Source organism: Procambarus clarkii, chromosome 30 (assembly GCF_040958095.1).
Source record: "Procambarus clarkii isolate CNS0578487 chromosome 30, FALCON_Pclarkii_2.0, whole genome shotgun sequence".
NCBI classification, from domain to species: Eukaryota; Metazoa; Arthropoda; class Malacostraca; order Decapoda; family Cambaridae; genus Procambarus; species Procambarus clarkii.
Genome location: NC_091179.1, coordinates 15,867,939 through 15,893,092, shown reverse-complemented (window position 1 = coordinate 15,893,092; position 25,154 = coordinate 15,867,939). Strand labels below are relative to the sequence as shown.

Below are 25,154 nucleotides of genomic sequence, written 5' to 3'. Positions count from 1 at the left end.
CAATTAGGTGAGTACAATTAGGTGAGTACACACACACACACACACACACACACACACACACACACACACACACACACACACACACACACACACACACACTGAACACCGTCACAGGGTTCCACAACACCGCCAAACACCAAAAGATACTACAAAGCACTGGTAAAGGCGGCCCCTCTGAGGTTCTCTAAATGTTCTCTCTAAATCTCTAAAAAGGTTCTCTCTAAATGTTCTAAATGAGTATGTTCTCTAAAACACACACATTCTCCACGAGGAGTCTTCGTCTGCAAAATATATCCCAAGGCTAACGTTTAACACCTTGAAGGTCTGAATCTTGAGAATCTTAAGCTAAGGCTGAGGATTGAGCTTAATTAAGGAAACGTTGAGAGGATTGAGCCTTAAGGAAAGGCTGAGAAGATTGAGCTTTAATTATGGACAGGCTCAAAGGACTCGAATTGGCAACGTTAGAAATAGAGAAGACAGACAGGAGACATGATCGAGACTTACGTGATTTATAGTGAGACTGGACAACAACAAGCAAAATAAGATGCCATGGGTGGGAATGGGAGGCCATGAGTGGGAATGAGAGACCATGGGTGGAGGTGGGAGGCCATGGGTGGGAATGAGAGACCATGGGTGGAGGTGGAAGGCCATGGGTGGGAATGAGAGACCATGGGTGGAGGTGGAAGGCCATGGGTGGGACTGGGGTATCCAGGGGTGAGTGTGCACGCGTGTATGTTCGTTCTCTTCCGGAAGCCTGAATCAGGCACCTTGGAAGCCTGAATCAGCCACCTCGGAATCCAAGTGAAGCGTAAATTAATTTGCTGTAACGAGAGAAGCAATTTTGGGAGTGTTTGCTTGCCTGCGGAAGCAAACACGTGTCCGGCTGAGGGCTGCACTCGCTCGTGTTCGTGGGGCCTGTTTGTTTACATGTCTAGCGTTCGCGAGCGGTGAATGCGTCCAAGGTGCGCTGGCGCGGCATTTCCGGTATTGTAATTTTTTTCTCTCATAGGCACTATACAGAGCTTCTTAAATCATAATGATTTTTTGTATTAAATAAGCGAGTGAACGATTATGTTTTTATTTGCTCTCTCTCTCTCTCTCTCTCTCTCTCTCTCTCTCTCTCTCTCTCTCTCTCTCTCTCTCTCTCTCTCTCTCTCTCTCTCTCTCTCTCTCTCTCTCTCTCTCTCTCATATGAGTCCGTTATAAGTAGCTTGTGGAAACAAAATCAATTGTTGAAGAAAGGACTCAGGGTCTACAAGGTTGGCATACCGGAAGGGAAATGATAAGAAAATGAGAGAAATATCAGGAATATCTTGGGACCAGGGAGCTCTGAGGGAAGACCCTTAATGCTAGTCGCGATGTATTTCCTCTTTCTCAAGTGTTGGGGAAGTCAAGGAAAGCCTTGGAATTAACCCATGGTCGGCCCGATAGTGTAAGGAAGCACAGCACATAAACACGAAGGCATAGAAGACTTAGGAACTGAATAACGATAGAAGCAGCTTCCACATTCCGTCTGTCTTCTGGTCCTACCTCATCTGTGTCTCCAGCTTGCACCCGTGCCCTCTGGTCCTGCCTCATCTGTGTCTTCAGCTTCCACCCGTGTCCTCTGGTCCTACCTCATCTGTGTCTCCAGCTTCCACCCGTGGCCTCTGGTCCTGCCTCATCTGTGACTCCAGCTTCCACCCGTGTCCTCTGGTCCTACCTCATCTGTGTCTCCAGCTTCCACCCGTGTCCTCTGGTCCTGCCTCATCTGTGTCTCCAGCTTGCACCCGTGTCCTCTGGTCCTACCTCATCTGTGTCTCCAGCTTCCACCCGTGTCCTCTGGTCCTGCCTCATCTGTGTCTCCAGCTTCCACCCGTGCCCTCTGGTCCTGCCTCATCTGTGTCTTCAGCTTCCACCCGTGTCCTCTGGTCCTGCCTCATCTGTGTCTTCAGCTTCCACCCGTGTCCTCTGGTCCTGCCTCATCTGTGTCTCCAGCTTCCACCCGTGTCCTCTGGTCCTACCTCATCTGTGTCTCCAGCTTCCTCCACTGCCACCCAGATGCTTCTTTTTTCACTCTTTCTATGGGTTCTTTACCTGCCAGCCCTGGCGGACCCTGGGGCCCACTCTCTCATCTGTCTTCATGTTGGGTTTATCAGTGTTAAGGGTAAGTTGTCGTATATCCGACCACCGCTGGAGCGCATCTAGATCTTCCCCCGTAGTGTCCCGCCGTCATCTTCACTTCTTGTTCTGCATGTCAGTTTGGCATCAGACAATGATACACATGGTTCTGTTTTTTGTGTGTCAGGTCATTGATGTAAGAATTTATTGGGGGGGGGGGGTCCCTGACGCATTCCGCTTGGCACTTTTCGTCATTCTCACTTCTCTCGTTTGTTTAACGTATAAACGTGTGTGTGTGTGTGTGTGTGTGTGTGTGTGTGTGTGTGTGTGTGTGTGTGTGTGTGTGTGTGTGTGTGTGTGTGTGTGTGTGTGTGTGTGTTTCAGCATCAAACAGGAGCATCAGTAACAGAGCCCCACACTCCCCCGAGACACCACCAACCCCTGGCAGAAACCTTCCTCCTTACCTCTACCTCTGTATTCCCTTTATCCCATCCTCCCTCTCTATACCTTCCCTCCCTCCCTCCCTCCCTCCCTTCCTCGGTTCCTACCTTCCGTAATTCGCTCCCTTCCTCCTCCTCCTCCTCCCACCGCCCTGGAGACTTTCACCCGCCCATTACGCCAAGCAGGACGCGGCGGCGGCGGCGGCGGCGCTCCGCACATTTCCCAACCATAACAAAGCCTGGCGCTAAGCGCTGTCGCTATCATCCGTCATCTGAGGTTCCTCCTCCCTTTACCCGGCCGTTTTTAGACGTTAAAGACCCTTGAAGAGATGGACGAGTGATTGTATGAGCCAGGCAGGCAGCAGAGGGTGTGCTGCCAGACCACTGGACCTGAGGGAGGCGCTGCAGGCGTGCTACTCGACCCTGAAAAGTGTAGGTCCTCCAGCCGCAGTGACTGGCTGGGTTTCCTGGGCCACCACCATCACTGGTCACCCCGGGCAAGGTCGCCTCGCTGTGCTATTGCCCCCCGTGGGAGAAGGGCAAGAGAAGGGTGTAAACTTGAAAGGTAGAGGTAAAGGAGGAAGGAATAGCGTGAAGGAAGAGTAGTGAGTGTTTATGGCGAGTAAGCAAACACTTTTTATTATTATTATTATTATTATTATTATTATTTTCTACCACAGACGTGGCCACACATTAACACTGCTAACCAGCGTATATACATTTTCTTCTGTCCTCCAAGGACAGGGTTAGAGACTTGTTAAACATATAGTTCAGGGATGTATTGAACAATCAACCACAGAAGGTGATTGTAGTGCTTTTAAAATGCTAGGCTAAGCTACATACGTAAATACATAGATACACAGATTACAAGCAAACCATCTATCCATATATACAATTATGAGTCACTCAAGACTCAATTATGGATCAATCGCTCAAAGGACTCGATTATGAGTTCTTATGAGTCAGTTGATCCCTTTCAACAAGGAGGTCGTTGCAGCGACAGAAATAAGCATATTTGTGGTCTGGTATACCACAACGTATTACCACACTCTACTCTGGTGTAAACTGAGTGATCTGGGATACTAGGGTCCCACCGGGCATGACAGCTGAATGGACAGCGCTTCTGATTCGTAGTCCTGAGGTTCCGGGTTCGATCCCCGGCGGAGGCGGAAACAAATGGGCATAGTTTCATTCACCCTGATGCCTTTATTACCTAGCAGTAAATAGATACCTGGGAGTTAGACAGCTGCTACGGGCTGCTTCCTGGTGTAGCAAAAAGGAGGCCTGGTCGAGGACAAGACGCTAAGCCCCGAAATCATCTCAAGATATCTCAAGATAACCACCATAGTCTACCCTGGTGTAAACTGTGTGGTCTGGGATACCAGTAAATAAACTCTGGTGTAAACTGTGTGGTCTGGGATACCAGTAAATAAACTCTGGTGTAAACTGTGTGGTCTGGGATACCAGTAAATAAACTCTGGTGTAAACTGTGTGGTCTGGGATACCAGTAAATAAACTCTGGTGTAAACTGTGTGGTCTGGGATACCAGTAAATAAACTCTGGTGTAAACTGTGTGGTCTGGGATACCAGTAAATAAACTCTGGTGTAAACTGTGTGGTCTGGGATACCAGTAAATAAACTCTGGTGTAAACTGTGTGGTCTGGGATACCAGTAAATAAACTCTGGTGTAAACTGTGTGGTCTGGGATACCAGTAAATAAACTCTGGTGTAAACTATGTCTTAAAAATGTTCGCCACACATGAGATTGGACGCTATTTATTGGGGCATAATTTATGTGTGGGTGAGAGAGAGATCACTGGTTCACTGGTTCACTGGTTCACTGGTTCACTGGTTCACTGGTTCACTGGTTCACTGGCTCACTGGTTCACTGGTTCACTGGTTCACCGGTTCACTGGTTCACTGGTTCACTGGTTCACTGGTTCACTAGTTCACCGGTTCACACAAGTTTAACAGATCTCTAACCCTGTCCATGGAGGACAGAATAAAATTTATATATATGCTGGTTAGCATTGTAAATGTGTGGCCACGTCTGTGGTAGAATATTAATAATAATAATAATAATAATAATAATAATAATAATAATAATAATAATAATAAACAAAAAACACATATGAAACCCTCGTCATTCTACACATCAAGTACACACACACACACACACACACACACACACACACACACACACACACACACACACACACACACACACACACACACACATTATATATATGCCTTGGTCATGCCTGTAACTGTTTCCCGGTACCGCACAGAGGGCAATTGACCCACGCTTGACCTTCCCTGACCTCTTTCAAGACGATGTGTGTGTGTGTGTGTACTCACCTGTTTGTACTCGCCTATTTGTGCTTGCAGGATCGAGCATTGACTCTTGGATCCCGCCTTTCGAGTATCGGTTGTTTACAGCAATGACTCCTGTCCCATTTCCCTATCATATCTAGTTTTAAAATTATGAACAGAGTTTGCTTCCACAACCTGTTCCCCAAGTGCATTCCATTTTTCCACTACTCTCACACTAAAAGAAAACTTCCTAACATCTTTGCGACTCATCTCAAATTCCAGCTTCCACCCTTGTCCCCCTCGTTCTGTTAGTATTTCGTGTGAATATTTCGTCTATTTCCACTCCGTCAATTCCCCTGAGTATTTTATACGTTCCTATCATATCCCCCCCTCTCGCTTCTGTTTTCTTTGTATGGGTGTGTGTGCTGATTTCTGGAGCTATACAGATCACCAGGTGCGAGGAGGAGGAGGATCAAGACTTCTCCATGCTGGCCTCATAATGTTTCCTCACGACCAGTCGCGGATATAAGGGACTTGAATGCAGTCAGGCCCGCCTTAGAACCACAACTCCTATGGCCTGTGAAAACAGGCTAAGAAACTGCTGGCGTTGTCTCTTTTACAGTTGCAAATATGTTCACAGCTTTAGCAACACTGCTTAAGAAGTAATAATCAGTACATATATAATAAGTACAATATATAGTATGACAGTGCATAAATACAGTATATAGTATGACAGTACATAAGTACAGTATATAGTATGACAGTGCATAAGTACAGTATATAGTATGATATAATAAATACATATAAAGTTCTATACATTGCAGTGGAGGCTATAGAGAAAGGTTTCAGCAGGTGGCGGCGGCGGCGTTCACTTGCTCCACCTCACACACTCTCTCTCATCATGACCTCATAACACATGACAAGACCGCTGCTACACGCTCATTAGAGAGCCGTGATGTAATGGTGGTGGTGGGGGGAGGGGGGGAGAGGCAGGATCCTCTGCGTGTGCGTGTGTGTGCGTGTGTGTGGGTCCGGGATGGTGCCAGGTAGCCACAAGGAGGCGCCAACAGCTTCTTCACACCAATATACTAGCAGTTAGGAGACAGGCACGATCCAGTCACCTCTATACCAGCGACCCTAACTAGCATATAATGAACAGTGTTAAAGAGAATAACAAGGAAGTACATAGTGCATCACTGTGTGTGTGTGTGTGTGTGTGTGTGTGTGTGTGTGTGTGTGTGTGTGTGTGTGTGTGTGTGTGTGTGTGTGTGTGTGTGTGTGTGTAAGCGTCCTGACCAACCCCTAACATGGGGTTCTAAGAGGGTGATCGAGTCCCACTTGACACAAACTTGCTTACAAAGGATGACGGAAATCAGTAAAGATATGCAAGTTGTGAGGGGTACAGGAGGTGTGAAGGGTACAGGAGGTGTGAGGGGTACAGGAGGGGTACAGGAGGTGTGAGGGGTACAGGAGGTGTGAGGGGTACAAGAGGTGTGAGGGGGGTACAGGAGGTATGAGGGGTACAGGAGGTGTGAAGGGGTACAGGAGGTGTGAGGGGTACAGGAGGTGTGAGGGGTACAGGAGGTGTGAGGGGTACAAGAGGTGAGAGGGGTACAGGAGGTGTGAGGGGTACAAGAGGTGTGAGGGGGTACAGGAGGTGTGAGGGGTACAGGAGGTGTGAGGGGTACAGGAGGTGTGAGGGGTACAGGAGGTGTGAGGGGTACAGGAGGTGTGAGGGGTACAGGAGGTGTGAGGAGGAACTAGATTGCTGGCACCGACTCATTATCACCTCTTTCACCCAAAGAAGCGCAAGAACATCACAGAGAACGGGAACATAATAGAGAACGGGAACATCACAGAGAACGGGAACATCACAGAGAACGGGAACATCACAGAGCACGGGAACATCACAGAGCACGGGAACATCACAGAGAACGGGAACATCACAGAGAACGGGAACATCACAGAGAACGGGAACATCACAGAGAACGGGAACATCACAGAGAACGGGAACATCACAGAGAACGGGAACATCACAGAGAACGGGAACATCACAGAGCACGGGAACATCACAGAGCACGGGAACATCACAGAGAACGGGAACATCACAGAGAACGGGAACATCATAGAGAACGGGAACATGAGACAGGAGGCTGGCGCAACAGTCCACATAAAGAGGTGAAACCTATTATTGCCCAATAGGAAAAAACCTACTAATAGAAAAAAGTGCTGTTTATATACCTCAAAATTGCAGCACCCAGTAGAAAGCGTTTTGTACTTCTGAAATACAGGCAAAAAATCCTCTCCTATACTGTAATCTTAAGTGTACTTACAAGGTCAAAGAACTGGTAGTAGTAGGCATCCATCAGTCTCAGGAGACCATGGAGTGGCGCTCTGGTTGTCGGTCTGGAGTGGTCTCTCCAGGGTCCCAAAGCCAGGGTAGGTTGAAATGGTGGAGAAGCTGTTACCCAAGCAGCAGGTTCCCCCCTAGCTTCCTTAATAACCCACGAGGATATTAAGGTCTAGCGCCCTGTACTTTACCTAACCTTACAAGGATTTATTTGACCAAATCCACAAGGGCCGTGACGAGGGTTCGAAGCTACGTTCGAGAGGATCCCAGACGCTGAATTAATCGACTGAAGCAGTCGATTAAGTCTTACACGGATTTATTTGACCGTTTCTCCACCGTGTCGACGTGTCGTCCTCCGTGTCGACGTGTCGTCCTCCGTGTCGACGTGTCGTCCTCCGTGTCGACGTGTCGTCCTCCGTGTCGTCCTCCGTGTCGACGTGTCGTCCTCCGTGACGACACATCCACACGGGGACGATTTCACGGACACGGGAACACGGGTGAAAGTTGAGCACCCAAATGAGCCTCAGAAGCATCAAACATATATGTGTCAGTGTCAGAGAATTTAATAAATGGAATGCATTAGGCAGTGATGTGGGTGGAGGCTGACTCCATACACAGTTTCAAGTGTAGATATGATAGAGCCCAGTAGGCTCAGGAACCTGTATACCAGTTGATTGACGGTTGAGAGGCGGGACCAAAGAGCCGAAGCCCAATCATATCTAGGCAGGTACACACAACTCTGAACTACGTAACCAGGTCCAGTACCTGGCCCGAGGCTTCAGGCCTAACAACAATACATCAAAACAACCGTCGTTTAATTAATACATTATGACCACGTCGTTTAATTAATACAGTATGACCACGTCGTTTAATTAATACATTATGACCACGTCGTTTAATTAATACAGTATGACCACGTCGTTTAATTAATACAGTATGACCACGTCGTTTAATTAATACAGTATGACCAGATCAAATATATTTCTTGAGATGCCCCAGTAACGTGCAACTTCCGGTAAGTTAAGTAAAGAGCAAGGTTGAGTGTGGTAACTACACCTATTGGCAACGCTGTTCTCTCGCTATCTCTTGCTTATTAGTCATATTTCCATGTAGATATATATATTGCAATATATATATATATTGCTACTCCGACGCTGGCATTCATCTTCCAAGCTTGTGTAAGACGAAGCCACTCTCACGAACCGTAGACTTCTTCCCAGATAGTCATCTAGGAGGAATTAAAGAAAAACATTCAGTAATAACCTTCTACGAGATTGCTGGCAGATGCGGAAGTTATCAATGACTCGTGTTGCCTCGCAGGAAAATAGAGTTTGAGATTTCCGTGAGGCATCAGCAGCAGCAGCAGTCCAGGGCCCCCTGGCCTTGAGGGCCCGCCTGGTGGGGGCCTGCTCTACCATCTCTCACACAAATATTACCTCTTGTGACATATTCCCTGGCACTCTGCGTGCCACGGGGAGATATCCATGGGCAAGGTTAACCCACATTCTATTCTTATTACACACAGTATCTCAAAAAAAAAATTGATTATTGGTTAAATCCTTAACCTTAACTTTCCAACGTGTACACATTCACCTAATCCCGGAAGACTCTTCATTCTGACGGTCCCGTTTTCTGCTGGGCTGTTGTCTATGGCATACTCAATTATTTGTATCCACGGGGTGAGCCGCGTCACAATGATAGAGACCTTGTGCTATGGTTGGCATGCAGTCAACCAAGAACCGTCCACAAATGCCTCAGACAGTACTGAATAAACGTCGTCCACGGGTGAAGGAGAAACATATAGGCGCTAATTGTTTAGCATGACAGTGAGTGGAGCAGAAGACGGAAACAGCAAGGAAGGGGGGAAGGAAGTTATCATCACCTTGAGAACACTTCCTCACTATACTCTGTTCTGGCGCACACATACTCATTCTCTTCCTCTCTTGCCTCATGTAGGACACAGGGAGGGAGGGAGGGGCACGTGACGCAAGAATACATGGCGGCCGCTGGGATACACAAACTCTCACGTGAAGAGAGAAACAGCCATGTTTAGATTGAACAAAAATACAGCTAAAGATGTGATTCCGTGAGCATAAGTCTGTTACTGTGACTACACTTTGGTAATTAAGTTAGGTACTTACACACACACACACACACACACACACACACACACACACACACACACACACACACACACACACACACACACACACACACATACACACACATACACACACACACACACACACACACATACACACACATACACACACATACACACACACACACACACACACACATACACACACACACACACACACACACACACACACACACACACACACACACACACACACACACACACACACACACACACACACACACACACACACACACACACACACACACACACACACATACACACACACACACACACACACACACACACACACACACACACACACACACACACACACAAACACACACACACACACACACACATACACACACCAGCATGGAGTCCATATCTAGTCAAGGATAAGACTAAACTGGAAAAGGTTCAAAGGTTTGCCACCAGACTAGTACCCGAGCTGAGAGGTATGAGCTACGAGGAGAGACTACGGGAATTAAACCTCACTTCGCTAGAAGACAGAAGAGTTAGGGGGGACATGATCACCACATTCAAGATACTCAAGGGAATTGATAGGGTAGATAAAGACAGGTTATTTAACTCAAGGGGCACACGCACTAGGGGACGCAGGTGGAAACTGAGTGCCCAAATGAGCCACAGAGATATTAGAAAGAACTTTTTTAGTGTCAGAGTGGTTGACAAATGGAATGCATTAGGAAGTGATGTGGTGGAGGCTGACTCCGTACACAGTTTCAAGTGTAGATATGATAGAGCCCAATAGGCTCAGGAACCTATACACCTGTTGATTGACAGTTGAGAGGCGGGACCAAAGAGCCAAAGCTCAACCCCCGCAAGCACAATTAGGCGAGTACAGTTAGGTGAGTACTACTATATAGTCATATGAGGACTATGTCGTAGTACTATGTCTATGTCATATGTCGGTAAATGAGCAAGTAAGTGACCAGCCTGTGCAAGAGAGGAGGAGGAGGAGGCTACACAAAGAATGATAAAGAAGTGTGTGTGAAGGACTCAATTAAAGCTTGCAGGAAGTTTCTATGTTTGAACCAGAACTGTCCCCAGATCTACGATTTCTAATGTAACAGGTACCACCAGAAGGAAGGTTCCCTGAAATATAACGCTAGAGGAAGTAAAGGAGCAGAGGAACTGGATGAGATGAGAGCAACAGACCCAGACAAGATCTCACCATTAATGCTAAAGGAGGCAGCTGTATCATTCTGCCCTTGCAGAATGATGCCCTCTCCAACACTTCACATGAAATGGTGGAGAACTTCCTGACATTTAGAAAGAAGCAAATGTGGTAGTTATATACAGTAAAGCAGGAAGACCTCCTTTACTTTTTAAAGGAGAAGAAGACATTAGCCATTGAACTACAGACCGGCATCACTAACAAGTATTCCCTGTAAGATATTAGAGAGACTAATCAAAAGAAGACTTGTTAATGAATTAGAACATATACATTTTGTTTCCCAGCATTAATATGGATTTAGTAAAGGAAAATCTTGCTTGATCATCCTGTTAGAGTTCTGTGACAAGATGAAAACAATCAAACAGGATAGAGAGGGCTGGACTCTTTACTTAACTAAGGCCATCTGCATTTTCCTGGATTGCCAGAAAGCTTTTGACATTGTTCCTCACAAACTACTCACATGCAAGCTTGACAAACAGGCTGGTGTATTGGGAGCACTGCTAGAGTGGGCGAAGGAGTACCTTCCAGGAAGAAGACAAAGAGTCATAGTTAGAGATGAGCTATGAGTGAAGTACCTCAAGGATCGGTACTGTAGCCCTTCATATTCTTAATATATGTAAACGATCTTACAGCGAAAGTAATCTTATTCTTATCTACGGTTGCTGACGATGCTAAGCTAATGAGGCGGATCAGGATTGGGGAGAACTGCAATATATTACAAGATAAACTAGATAATCCCCAGAAATAGTCTGAGAAATGACTACAAGACCTTAACCCTGACAAATGCAAGGTTATGAGAATAGGAGTTGGAGCAGGAAGACCTCAAATACACTACGTGATAAAGGGGAAAGTAGCTTCCAGCTTCTGAAAAAGAGAAAGACTTAGGAGTGGCCATACCTGGAGACCTGCCACCAGAGGCTCACACATCAGCAGGATAAAGAGGGCAGCACACACATCGGCAGGATAAAGAGGGCAGCACACACATCAGCAGGATAAAGAGGGCAGCACACACATCAGCAGGATAAAGAGGGCAGCACACACATCAGCAGGATAAAGAGGGCAGCACACACATCAGCAGGATAAAGAGGGCAGCACACACATCAGCAGGATAAAGAGGGCAGCACACACATCAGCAGGATAAAGAGGGCAGCACACACATCAGCAGGATAAAGAGGGCAGCACACACATCAGCAGGATAAAGAGGGCAGCACTTGTCATACTGGACCAGTCGACGCCTGGGGGGGGGGTGAAGGACACCTGTATGAGTTGATCTGTCACACCTCACACTCATCACAACTCATATACCTCATGCAAATCAAAATCAAATCAAATGTTTATTTAGGTAAGGTACATACATACATACAAGAGATTTTACAAAGAGTGATGCTTCCTCAAATGGCCCCTCTCCCCCCTCCACACACACACACACACACCTTTCATCCTCCCCCTCCCATACACATCACCATATACACCACCTACACACACACACACACACACACACACACACACACACACACACACACACACACACACACACACACACACACACACACACACACACACACACACACACATACAGACACACACACACACACACACACACACACACACACACACACACACACACACACACACACACACACACACACACACACACACACACACACACACAGTAACTGGGGTGATAGAGAGTAGAGCCAGCCAGGCGCCTGAAGGCTGAAGGGATCAAGAACCCTGCAAGGTCGTCTGGCGGCGAGGACCCGACACCCTCTCTCACGCCTCACTTCTCCCTCACCTGTCCTTGAGACCCGAGTACCTCTCCCACCGGTCCTGAGACACCGGAGTATCTCTCCCACCGGTCCTGGGACACGTGAGTACCTCTCCCACCGGTCCTGGGACACGTGAGTACCTCTCCCACCGGTCCTGGGACACGTGAGTACCTCTCCCACCGGTCCTGGGACACGTGAGTACCTCTCCCACCGGTCCTGGGACACGTGAGTACCTCTCCCACCGGTTTTAGGACACGTGAGTACCTCTTCCACCGGTTCTAGGACACGTGAGTACCTCTTCCACCGGTCCTGGGACACTGGGTACCTCTCCCACCGGTTCTGGGACACTGGAGTACCTCTCCCACCGGTTCTGGGACACTGGAGTACCTCTCCCACCGGTTCTAGGACACGTGAGTACCTCTTCCACCGGTTCTGGGACACTGGGTACCTCTCCCACCGGTTCTGGGACACTGGAGTACCTCTCCCACCGGTTTTAGGACACGTGAGTACCTCTCCCACCGGTTCTAGGACACGTGAGTACCTCTTCCACCGGTTCTGGGACACTGGGTACCTCTCCCACCGGTTCTGGGACACTGGAGTACCTCTCCCACCGGTTCTGGGACACTGGAGTACCTCTCCCACCGGTTCTGGGACACTGGAGTACCTCTCCCACCGGTCCTGGGACACTGGAGTACCTCTCCCACCGGTTCTGGGACACTGGAGTACCTCTCCCACCGGTCCTGGGACACGTAAGTACCTCTCCCATGGAACCCTTGCTCCTCAATGTCCTTCACCCTTGACCTTCCTCACAACAAACCCAACTCCATTTCTACCTAAAAAGAAAAGATAATTTTTTTAATCAGCCCAACATTTTACTGGTCGTGAAAATAATGAATGACAAGACCACAATGGAAGAAAAAAAATATATATTCCTTTTGCTCAATGTAGAAAATTTCTTAATGTATATTTTCTTTAAGGGGAAAATTAAAAAGAGAATGTTGTTATAACTAAGAAACAACTCGTATTGAGGCGAGGAGTTAAGAGGTGTGGGTGTGGGGGCTGTGTTGTCTATCGGGTGGGTGCCAGGCGCCCACACTACGCCCACACCACGCCCACACCACGCCCATATCACGCCCACACCACGCCCATACCACGCCCACACCACGCCCATACCACGCCCACACCACGCCCATACCACGCCCACACCACGCCCATACCACGCCCACACCACGCCCATACCACGCCCACACCACCCCCACACCACGCCCACACCACGCCCACACTACGCCCACACCACGCCCACACCACCCCCACAGTGTCTGCAGTAACCGACAGTAAGTGACTGAAAATTAGACACTCGACCCACACATCCGGGAGGAAAGTGGGCGACTGGCTTTCCTTTTCAGGTAGAGCGACGGTCTCCCTTCATGCATGCAGGTCGGCGTTCGATCCCCGACCATCCAAGTGGTTGGGCACCATTCCATCCCCCCGTCCCTTCCCAAATCCTTATCCTGACCCCTTCCAAGGGCTATATAGTCGTAATAGCTTGGCGCTTTCCCTGATACTTCCCTTTCCATCCCAGGTGTGTTGATTGGTTGTCTGTCAACACCTTCTCCTGTAGGTAAACAGATACTCTCACACCAATCACACTCACTCACACCCAAACAATTACAAACTGATCACAGAAGGTAACTAATATCGACTTATAACAAGAATTATCGACCAAATCGTCCCCTCTGTGGGAGTCTGAGCTCAAGGACTTACACCAGACGCTAAGGGCCAGCCTCACACAACTTTGTAGGGTGAATGGTCTGGGGTATGGGACGGAGACTGGTCGCGGTCGGTCCTATTTCATATCCCTCACCCGTATATATATATATATATATATATATATATATATATATATATATATCCTCCTCTCTCTCTCAACTAAAAAAAAATAAAGCGTATTGAAAAGGAAAGAAAGGTTTATTGTACTTCAATTTCTTATATATTTTAACTCATTTATTTTTATATTTGATTGTAATAATTTTTTTAATAATCGTTTATTGTACTGGTCCAGTGATATGGTGAGACGTGACACTGTACACTACTGCGACTACCATATAATGGTAGCCTTGTATACCATATAATGGTAGCCTTGTATACCATTGATGGTAGCCTTGTATACCATATAATGGTAGCCTTGTATACCATATAATGGTAGCCCTGATATACCATATAATGGTAGCCCTGATATACCATATAATGGTAGCCCTGATATACCATATAATGGTAGCCCTGATATACCATATAATGGTAGCCCTGATATACCATATAATGGTAGCCCTGATATACCATATAATGGTAGCCCTGATATACCATATAATGGTAGCCCCTGATATACCATATAATGGTAGCCCCTGATATACCATATAATGGTAGCCCTGATATACCATATAATGGTAGCCCTGATATACCATATAATGGCAGCCCTGATATACCATATAATGGTAGCCCCTGATATACCATATAATGGTAGCCCCTGATATACCATATAATGGTAGCCCTGATATACCATATAATGCCAGCCCTAATATACCATATAATGGCAGCCCTGATATACCATATAATACCAGCCCCCTGGTATACCATATAGTATCCCTGGTATACCATGGGCAACCATGAGTGAGACGCCACTTACCATACATCTCCCCCACACAATGGGTACTACCATGGGTACTACACAATGAGTACCTCATGGGTACTACACAATGAGTACCTCATGGGTACTACACAATGAGTACCTCATGGGTACTACACAATGAGTACCTCATGGGTACTACACAATGAGTACCTCATGAGTACTACACAATGAGTACCTCATGGGTACTACACAATGAGTACCTCATGGGTACTACACAATGAGTACCTCATGGGTACTACACAATGAGTACCTCATGGGTACTACACAATGAGTACCTCATGGGTACTACACAATGAGTACCTCATGGGTACTACACAATGAGTACCTCATGAGTACTACACAATGAGTACCTCATGGGTACTACACAATGAGTACCTCATGGGTACTACACAATGAGTACCTGATGGGTACTACACAATGAGTACCTCATGAGTACTACACAATGAGTACCTCATGGGTACTTCACAATGAGTACCTCATGGGTACTACACAATGAGTACCTCATGGGTACTACACAATGAGTACCTCATGGGTACTACACAATGAGTACCTCATGGGTACTACACAATGAGTACCTCATGGGTACTACACAATGAGTACCTCATGGGTACTTCCTCCTTCCTCACCCACGGCCTTCATGCTAGCCTCCTCCTGCTGCTGCTCAGTAATTAACTCTTTCAGGCAACTAAGCTTTTTTTCCTGCATGTAGGGGGGGGGGGGGGTGGATAAACTTGAAAAAAAGTTTATTTCAATTAATTACAATATTGGCAGTTGCTTCGTGTTTTTATTGTGAGGTAATTCATTGTTGGAGACGGTGGGTGTGTTGTCGAGCAAGATTGTGCAACATGGGGGTGTGTGGGTGTGGGTGTGGGTGTGGGGGGGTGGGGGGTGGGGGGTTGGGTAATGATTGTGGTGTCAAGGAGGGGGTGTTGAACATGCCATGGGCTTCCCATTCACGTACTCGGATATGTGCTGACTTGCACATATATATATATACATGAATATGTATGGCTTTCCTCCTTGTCCATGCGTAAGCATTCATGCAATAGATTCGTAAGCATGCTTTCATGTTTCTCTCTCTCTCTCTCTCTCTCTCTCTCTCTCTCTCTCTCTCTCTCTCTCTCTCTCTCTCTCTCTCTCTCTCTCTCTCTCTCTCTCTCTCTCTCTCTCTCTCTCTCTCTCTCTCTTCGTCACTATTGACCTTCTGAGGTTGTTCTTATTCATATTGGTATATCTCTTATCTTCCCGTCTTTCACCTCGTCTTCTCAACTCCTATTGGGACTTTTCTCTGCTTCTCTTTTCTTTATGCGATCTGGTTAATGACCCAAGACGGAGCGAAACGACTTAGATCGTTGTTTATTCAGGAAGTGATCCGTCTTGGATCATTCTTGATCCAGGAAGTGATCCGTCCTGGGATAACTACTCTACTACAATGCTCTGTTGTTCTCACACAAGTGGGTACAGGAACAGACGGCTGCTGTTGGTACAGTGAGAACTTTCCCTTTCCGTAGCACTTTCCCACTAGTTTCCCCGGAATGGGACCCGCCAATCGTTTAACAACCAGGTGTCGAATCCCTGCTGGGTGAACAGAGGCGTTCAGTTCTTCCAAGACGTGGTGAACAGCTTCTGGCGGCCAGGAAGAACACGGGGAGAGTGGGATGAACAAGGTGAACAATAAGTTCTTGGTGAGAATTGGAGAGAGAGAGAGAGAGAGAGAGAGAGAGAGAGAGAGAGAGAGAGAGAGAGAGAGAGAGAGAGAGAGAGAGAGAGAGAGAGAGAGAGAGAGAGACGGCGGAGGAGGAGGAATGGGAGAGAGAGAGACAAAGGCAACAGGAACAGAATAGAAGGAAAGGAAAACAGAATATAGTTGCAGGATTTGCTGGATTAATGATTCGTATTGATAAGTGGACGGAAGAATTTGTAGGAATGAACAGGTGATGTTCAATGAGTAATGAACAGGTGATGTTCAATGAGTAATGAACAGGTGATGTTCAATGAGTAATGAACAAGTGATGTCCAATGAGTAATGAATAGGTGATGTTCAACGATGAGGTCTTACGAACAACCTTGCTGGACGATATGCCACCAGACACACACACACACACACACACACACACACACACACACACACACACACACACACACACACACATACAAATGGAGGCAATGTGGAGATTAAGGGGGGGGGGAGGCCGGAGATCAAGGTCTTGACAGAGTGATGAGGGGAGGGGGGGGGAGGGGTGGTGCAGACCATTAGGGGGGTGGGGGGGATGGAAAGGGCGAAACAGCAGGAGGAAAGAAAAGAAAATGGGAAGGAGGAAAGAAAAGAAAATGGGAAGGGGGAAGAAAAGAAAATGCGAAGGGGGGGGAAAGAAAATGGAAAGGAGAGGAGAAAATACAATGGGAAGGAGGGAAATAAAGAAAATGTGAAGGGGGAGAAAAGAAAATGGGAAAGAGGAAAGAGAAAACGGAGAAAACATGTAATATTCGAGCGTGTCACCCAGAAAACACACCACCTATAGCGACCATGGCTGGAACGTACAAAATATGAACTGTTGCCCCCGTATAGTCCCCACCCATATGAATTCCAAGAGGCAGACTCCATACACAGTTTCAAATGTAGATATGATAGAGCCCAATAGGCTCAGGAGCCTGTACACCAGTTGATGGACAGTTGAGAGGTGGGACCAAAGAGCCGAAACTCAACCTCTGCAACACATCTAGGTGAGTACGTTTATACACTATACATCTGTACCGATTAAGTAACCATTGTTAGGCCTAAGATTATTTAATTATGCATAGTACAAATGAGCAGAATAACGTCATACGACAAACTAATTCACATCAGATCAGCCTTAACAAATTGTCCAGATAAACCTTCCGCCATACCAACCTACGTGGGACTCTCTAGAATATGCAGCTCCGGTATAAACAAAAAACACCAAACTTAAATGGACAAAATATACATGCAAAAGGCTCGTTCGTAAGCTGCGGGAATTGAGCTTCGCCACGCTGGAGGAAGGAAGGATCAGTAGGGACATGATTACGACATGAAATATCCTAGGAGGAACGGACAAAGGAGATAAAGAACCAATGATGCATGGTAGCAATGTGGGACTTAAGTGTAGATAAGACCTAAATAAGTCAGAGTTGTGAGAAAAATGTCTTTGGGGCAAGTTAGTTGTAAATAAATAGAACAGAATAAATCAAGAAGACGAAGTTAATTCGGTACAAAATCTAAAATTTAAATATGATATTAAAGACGAAAGAACAAAGTAAATGAAAAATTTAAATTATTGCATTCACAGATCCGTTGGTCTCCTTCCTGACTCACACTCTCTCTCTCGCTCTCTCTCTCTCTCTCTCTCTCTCTCTCTCTCTCTCTCTCTCTCTCTCTCTCTCTCTCTCTCTCTCTCTCTCTCTCTCTCTCTCTCTCTCTCTCTCTCTCTCTCTCTCTCATTTACTAATGTTTTGAAAAATGTTGCTAAGATCTGACGCCCGACCCAACAAACTATTCTAGGTGATGACATGTATGTGAGCAGAGAGGCCTGGGCCGGACCACCTACCTGTGCAGGTTAGAGGGAGCGGAGGTCAATGTCACGGGAAGTTTGGGAGGAGGAGGAGCAGAGTTGAAGGTCAACTTGAGTATGGAGGGGTCGAGCTGAGGTGGGAGGGGGGGACAGGCTGGTTATGCAAGGTGGAACTATGGTGATTGAAAGTATAGTGAGGGTTGGGTGTAGATGTGGTGTGGCTGGGAAGAGGGTAGTGGTAGTTGTGGTGGGTGGTGAAGGGGAGGGGGGGTTGTTGTTGGTGGTTGTGCACATGTATAGTGGTAGTGGTGATGGTTAGGGAAACATGGTGGGGGCGGCTGATGGGTGTAGGGGTGGTGGCAGCACAGTGGGGGTCGAGTTAGCTGATGGAGAATAAGGAAAAGGGTAATTATGTGAGTGTGAAGGATAGAGAGAGAGGCTCAGACACGCCCACACTTCCAGGTCCTCGTCTATTCTACACTACATCCATTTCCCCTCCTCCCCAATAACCCCCCCAAAAAAAACTGCCCCTCTCCTCCCCTACACCCCCTTACCCTCATCCCTCACCCCCCACAAACTCAAAACCACTCAACCACAAATCCAGCCCAATCAGTTCTACACCTATCCCATATCGTTGGCCAAAGCCCATCTAAACATCAAAATCTCCACAAATCCCAACCACCAAATACTCACTATTCCCCCCCACCTCCTCCTCCTCCACCTTCCCATAACCACCTCTCTACCACACCACCTCCATCCTGCAGTATTCACATACTCTCCCATACCTTCCACCTCAAGTACCCAACCACCAAAAGAGGTAGATGGTGTAGCTGACCCTGTAACCAGGAGCCTGAAAATCTGGTGCACAAATGCTGATGGTATTTCGAACAAAAGTGATGAGATTCGGCAAAAGGGCATCTTATTTCTCCCTCACAGGGAGACAACACGAATGTGAATAACTGAGGAAGCCAACATCACACCCGACTGTTGCCTCAGCCTCTGAGGAAGCCATCGCAACACCTGACTCTTCCCTGAACGTCTCAAGACGTCAAGACCACACCTGACTGTTGCCTCAGCCACTGAGGAAGCCATCACAAAACTTGACTCTTCCCTGAACGTCTCAAGACGTCAAGACCACACCTCAGTGTTGCCTCAGCCACTCCCGCCCCGAACACTTCACGGCCGTCTCAGACGTCGACAAATCCCCGTCAAAAACCCTCTTTTCACACCTTTCCCAGAAATTTACATATATACACATTTTGTTTACACAAGTTCTTGGGCATTTCCGGCTGTTGTGTCGCCCACTTAGTAAAGGACAATCGGTCACTAAGGTACGTGTATGGAGGAGTTTGTTTGTTTGTTTGTTTGTTTGACCCCTCAGATGATTGCCTAGAAAATAATTCTCCATGTCCTGTGGAGATTCTATAGTACAGTGGTCTTCGTCGTCGACTTACTGTCGGGGAAATACTCCCGAATTCGATTACCGGATGGGTACGTTTCCTTGCACCTGATGCCTCTGTTCACCTAGCAGTAAATTAGGTACCTGGGAGCTAGGCAACTGTTGTGGGGGTTGCATTCCAAGAAAAGTTATTAGTGGGCCCAGGCCCTAGGGGGGACCTTGATAAGCCCAAGTGCAGGCTTCCTGTCCCGGGCTACGGCAGTTATTTTCCTGATTGTGTGGATGCTGGAACAAGTTATTGTCCGTGAATGTGTTTTTCTCTCTTAATGTGGTCCCTGTGTGTGCTTCTGGTTTTTAATATGGTAAATGTGGTTTGTGCAGGCGAGGAGTCACAATAACGAGGCTAAAGTAAGTTGACCAGACCACATACTAGAAGGTGAAGGGACGACGACGTTTCGGTCCGTCCTGGACCATTCTCAAGTCGATTGTGACTTGAGAATAGTCCAGTGTCACGATTGTGTCACAATCGACTTGAGAATGGTCCAGGACGGACCGAAACGTCGTCGTCCCTTCACCTTCTAGTGTGTGGTCTGGTCAACATACTTTAGCCACGTTATTGTGACTCCTCGCCTGCAGAAGAAGAGTGTGCGAGATACTGGTGCCGGGACCAGTCATTGCGGCCCCGCGTAGTTAGGGCGGCATATGGCGCCCGTGACACAGTCACTCAGGAAGACATGCTGTGAAAATATGCAAGCTAATGACCAGCAGCAACGCAATAGATGTTTCCAGTGAGCCAAGGGCTGTGACGGGACCTGTGGAGCCTGCAGGGAGGTACTCCTCGGGGGAGGTACTCATCGGGTGAGGTTTTCCTCGGGGGAGGTACTCCTCGGGGAGGTTCTCCTCGGGGGAGGTACTCCTCGTGTGAGGTTCTCCTCGGGGGAGGTACTCCTCGGGAGAGGTACTCCTCGGGTGAGGTTCTCCTCGGGGGAGGTACTCCTCGTGTGAGGTTCTCGGGGGAGGTACTCCTCGGGAGAGGTACTCCTCGGGTGAGGTTCTCCTCGGGGGAGGTACTCCTCGGGAGAAGTACTCCTCGGGGGAGGTACTCCTCGGGGGAGGTACTCCTCGGGGGAGGTACTCCTCGGGAGAGGTACTCCTCGGGAGAGGTACTCCTCGGGAGAGGTACTCCGGGGGGAAAAGCCGGTGTGACTGGAGAGCTTGGTAACACCACACTCCCTACACCAGGGTGAGGAGTGTGGTGTGACTGGAGAAGTGTACATGGAACAAGATACATTAGACTTCACCCCCCCTGCACCACCGCCCACCACAGTGCCCACCTTGAAGGGGTGCAAGCACTCCAGTTACCCCAGAGTGCACACGGAAAAGTAGACTCGCTAGCAAAACCTGCCACTGCTCTGCCACTGTTGTACAGGTTAAAATATCCCCAAGTTTCTCACGGATTAAGGAGCAAATCCATCAAAAATACTCCCAACTATCAAAAGTCGCCACAGAGCCAAAGTAGCGGAAGGTAGATCCACTGCGATGTGGTACGAACAAGCCACTGGGTACTACTCTCAGGAAAAAGATATCCAGAGACATTGCAGTAGCCATACACAGACTCAGACTTGTTTATAAGTGCTGCTGGAAGGGAATAAACCCAATAGATGAAAAGGTTTATATCTGTGGAACAGAAGCAAAGGCGCCGCTATTGCATTACTTGCTGGAATGTGTGGCAACTGATGGCCTGCACATCAAACTCAACATTCAACCAACAAGAGCAGCCGCATTAGATGCAAAAGCCACAGCGACTACAATGGTTATAAAAGCAGTTGAAGAATGGGACACACTAGTGAACACTGTACATCTATATCCGCCACCAAGATAATGTTATTAAAACAAGACTAAAACCAATGCGCTAAAACAGAAACGGAAAAGAAACGGGAGAAAAGAAGGAAACCCCACCTTCATTTAAAACTTTGTCCCAAATATGACAGTAACAAGGTTATCGCGAATAACCTAACTCAACTACGGGCTCACCATAGCCCGTGCTACATGGACATCTTGTTCTGAGTAGCTTAATCTAAAACAACAACAGCAGAGTGCACTGAGAGTATATTCAGATAACAAGTAGAGGATGTGAAGACCAACGCAGAACCATTAGGATATCAATCCTCCGATGTATTTAGCGAAAAGATCTGTCGAAAAGTGAAAAGAATATATAATGATCAACCGTTAATACCTACCTATAGAAATGGAATATTCTCCTAACTATCTGACAGTATAATTATAAGGTGTGCATGACAGATGGAATTGTTGCAATTTTCTGATAAAGACCTTTTGTGCCCCTCTGTAATGCTTTATCGCGCTACCGCTCACAGGATGAGTATGGGGTGCACAATAAACAAGCCACCTCCGATGGCAACAATGAATCAATGCCCTCATGGCCCAGGACCGGCTAGGTTCACTGGCCATTCTAGCCAATTAATTCAGTCCGGCCTCACAGAGCCTCCTGTTTTACCTGTCCCTGCACCAGAGGGGTGTGTCGCCCCTCAGGACACAGTCACTCGGTAGCTTCGACTTCTTGATGAGGAGAAATGAGGGATAGTTTGATCTCTATGGACAGGTACACTGGTGACCAAGCCACGGGGTGTATGGGGGGGGGTTCCGTGAGGGGGGGTTGGAGAGGGGAACAGAGGCCACCCATACAAGACCAAGGGCGGGACACAAGAGCTCTCTCGTCAGGGCGGGATACAAGAGCCACCTAGTCAGGGCGGGACACAAGAGCTCTCTCGTCAGGGCGGGACACAAGAGCCCCCTCGTCAGGGCGGGGCACAAGAGCCACCTCGCCAGGGCGGGATACAAGAGCCACCTCGCCAGGGCGGGATACAAGAGCCACCTCGTCAGGGCGGGACACAAGAACCCCCTTGTCAGGGCGGGATACAAGAGCCACCTCGTCAGGGCGGGATACAAGAGCCACCTCGTCAGGGCGGGATACAAGAACCCCCTCGTCAGGGCGGGACACAAGAGCCCCCTCGTTAGGGCGGGACACAAGAGCCCCCCTCGTCAGGGCAGGACACAAGAGCCCCCTTCGCCAGGGCAGGACACAAGAGCCCCCTCGCCACGTCAAGGCAGCACCCATAAGAGGGGCGGGTCAAGTCTAGTGAAGAACCCCCTCTCCAAGTTCACCAGAAGGGTCACAAGAACTTTTCACTGTCAAAAGATTTTTTCCAAACTGGAAACAGCTGGTGGGAAGCCCTGGCGCTCTTCACCAGGATCTGAGGGTGGCAAGTAAGGTGGACTGACCGGATTTCAACAGCGTCAGCTCAAAGGTGATCCAGGTACCGCCTCCTCGTCCTCCTCCTTCTCACGTGAGGACGATTCTAGGTAACCTAGACCGTCTCTTCCATAGAATTAGAACCTTTTTGTCTCCCCAGATACATGGCTCCATGCATGGAAAGAGTGTGCAACATTGCATTACCACCTTCATCCTGCACACTGAAAACTCATATACCACCACTTTCCTAAACCTGTAGCCAATCTTCGACACTGTAAACCGACATGGCTTTATGAGTGAATTCTCCAGAACTGATGTTTTGAGGAGAGTTCCTTCCTTGCACGAGGCTATTTATCCAACACGAAGTCAATTGTACTGTTTCGGGAGCATGGGAGTGTTCATGTACTTTATCCTGGATGCCATGTTATCCAGACCCCACCAGCCAGGGATCCCAAGTCGGTCTTGTATGGATAGTGAGCACACTGTGGGGGTGGCTGTGCCTGCAGGTCTCTTGTGTATGTATTTATGTGTGTTGGTTAGCATTGTAACACCACTACAATGGTGTTACAATGCCTTAGGGCGAGTCCCTAAGAAAATGTCACTGACGCTTTTTTTGCTATTGTTGTTCAACCACTTGGGGTGGACGGTAGAACGACAGTCTCGCTTCATGCAGGTCGGCGCTCGATCCCCGACCGTCCAAGTGGTCCATCCCACATCCTTTTCTTGATCCCTTTCCAGCGCTATATAATCGTGTATAACAAATTCTGTAACTTGCCTATCGACGCTGTAACTTGCCTATCGACGCTGTAATTTGTCTATCGATGCTGATAGACTAAATATTACTAGATATATTACTAATATTATAGACTAATAATCAATATTACCTAAACGAATATTGGGGGTTCAGTCCCTGAATAACTCACCATGTGCGTGTGTGTGTAACCATCTCACCGCCGCTCCCAGGGTGAGTGCGGCGTGCATAATTAATGACCTAAACTAGCTTCGTGTTATATTTATATAATTATTTTTGGCATCTACCAATTTGGTAAAGTAGTTTATTTATATTTCGTCTTTTTGCAAGAATGATCACTAGGAGGCAGCAAACAGTAGCAGCGAACACCAAGAGGCAGCAAACAGTAGCAGCGAACGCCAAGAGTTAGCAAACAGTAGCAGTGAACGCCAAAAGGCAGCAAACAGTAGCAGCGAACACCAAGAGGCAGCAAACAGTAGCAGCGAACACCAAGAGGCAGCAAACAGTAGCAGCGAACACCAAGAGGCAGCAAACAGTAGCAGCGAACACCAAGAGGCAGCAAACAGTAGCAGCGCACACCAAGAGGCAGCAAACAGTAGCAGCGAACACCAAGAGGCAGCAAACAGTAGCAGCGAACACCAAGAGGCAGCAAACAGTAGCAGCGAACACCAAGAGGCAGCAAACAGTAGCAGCGAACACCAAGAGGCAGCAAACAGTAGCAGCGAACACCAAGAGGCAGCAAACAGTAGCAGCGAACACCAAGAGGCAGCAAACAGTAGCAGCGAACACCAAGAGGCTGCAAACAGCAGGATACGAACATCAGGAGGGAGCAAACACTCATCTCTTGTCTCTCGTGGAGATTGACTACTCATCAACAACAAATATCAGGAAATTGGAGGAAATTTTCAAGGCTAAGCCGATTTCCCCCTTTCTCTTCAAGGGAAAATTACCGGAAAAGGTGGAGTGATATGGCCTAGTCACTGGGAAAACAAATGAAGTATGGTGGAGAGACCCACCAGCAGGAGTCTCCTGGTGGGGGCGAGGGGGGCGCTGAAGGTTACCTCCAGGGCGTGTTGGGGAAGTGGGCGCCGACTGTCACGGTGAAGGTGTTTCGTGCTTAAAATTAAGCAAAAGTGGTTTGGTAATGGGTAGAGGCGGTGAAGGGTGGTGCTGCCGGGGGAGAAGGTGGTGGTGGTGATGGGGAGAG

The 25,154-nt window shown here is 47.8% G+C and overlaps 1 protein-coding gene across 1 annotated transcript; it reads left to right on the top strand.

The window, feature by feature from the left end:
• The first annotated feature begins 649 nt into the window (after positions 1-649).
• Positions 650-24,811, top strand: LOC123765582 (circumsporozoite protein-like). Its single transcript, XM_069333678.1, has 6 exons — positions 650-714; positions 5,678-5,810; positions 6,658-7,031; positions 14,517-14,680; positions 14,832-14,935; positions 24,290-24,811. Exons 1-6 carry the CDS (start codon positions 650-652, stop codon positions 24,809-24,811), a joined length of 1,362 nt encoding a protein of 453 aa, XP_069189779.1.
• Positions 24,812-25,154: the final 343 nt, after the last annotated feature.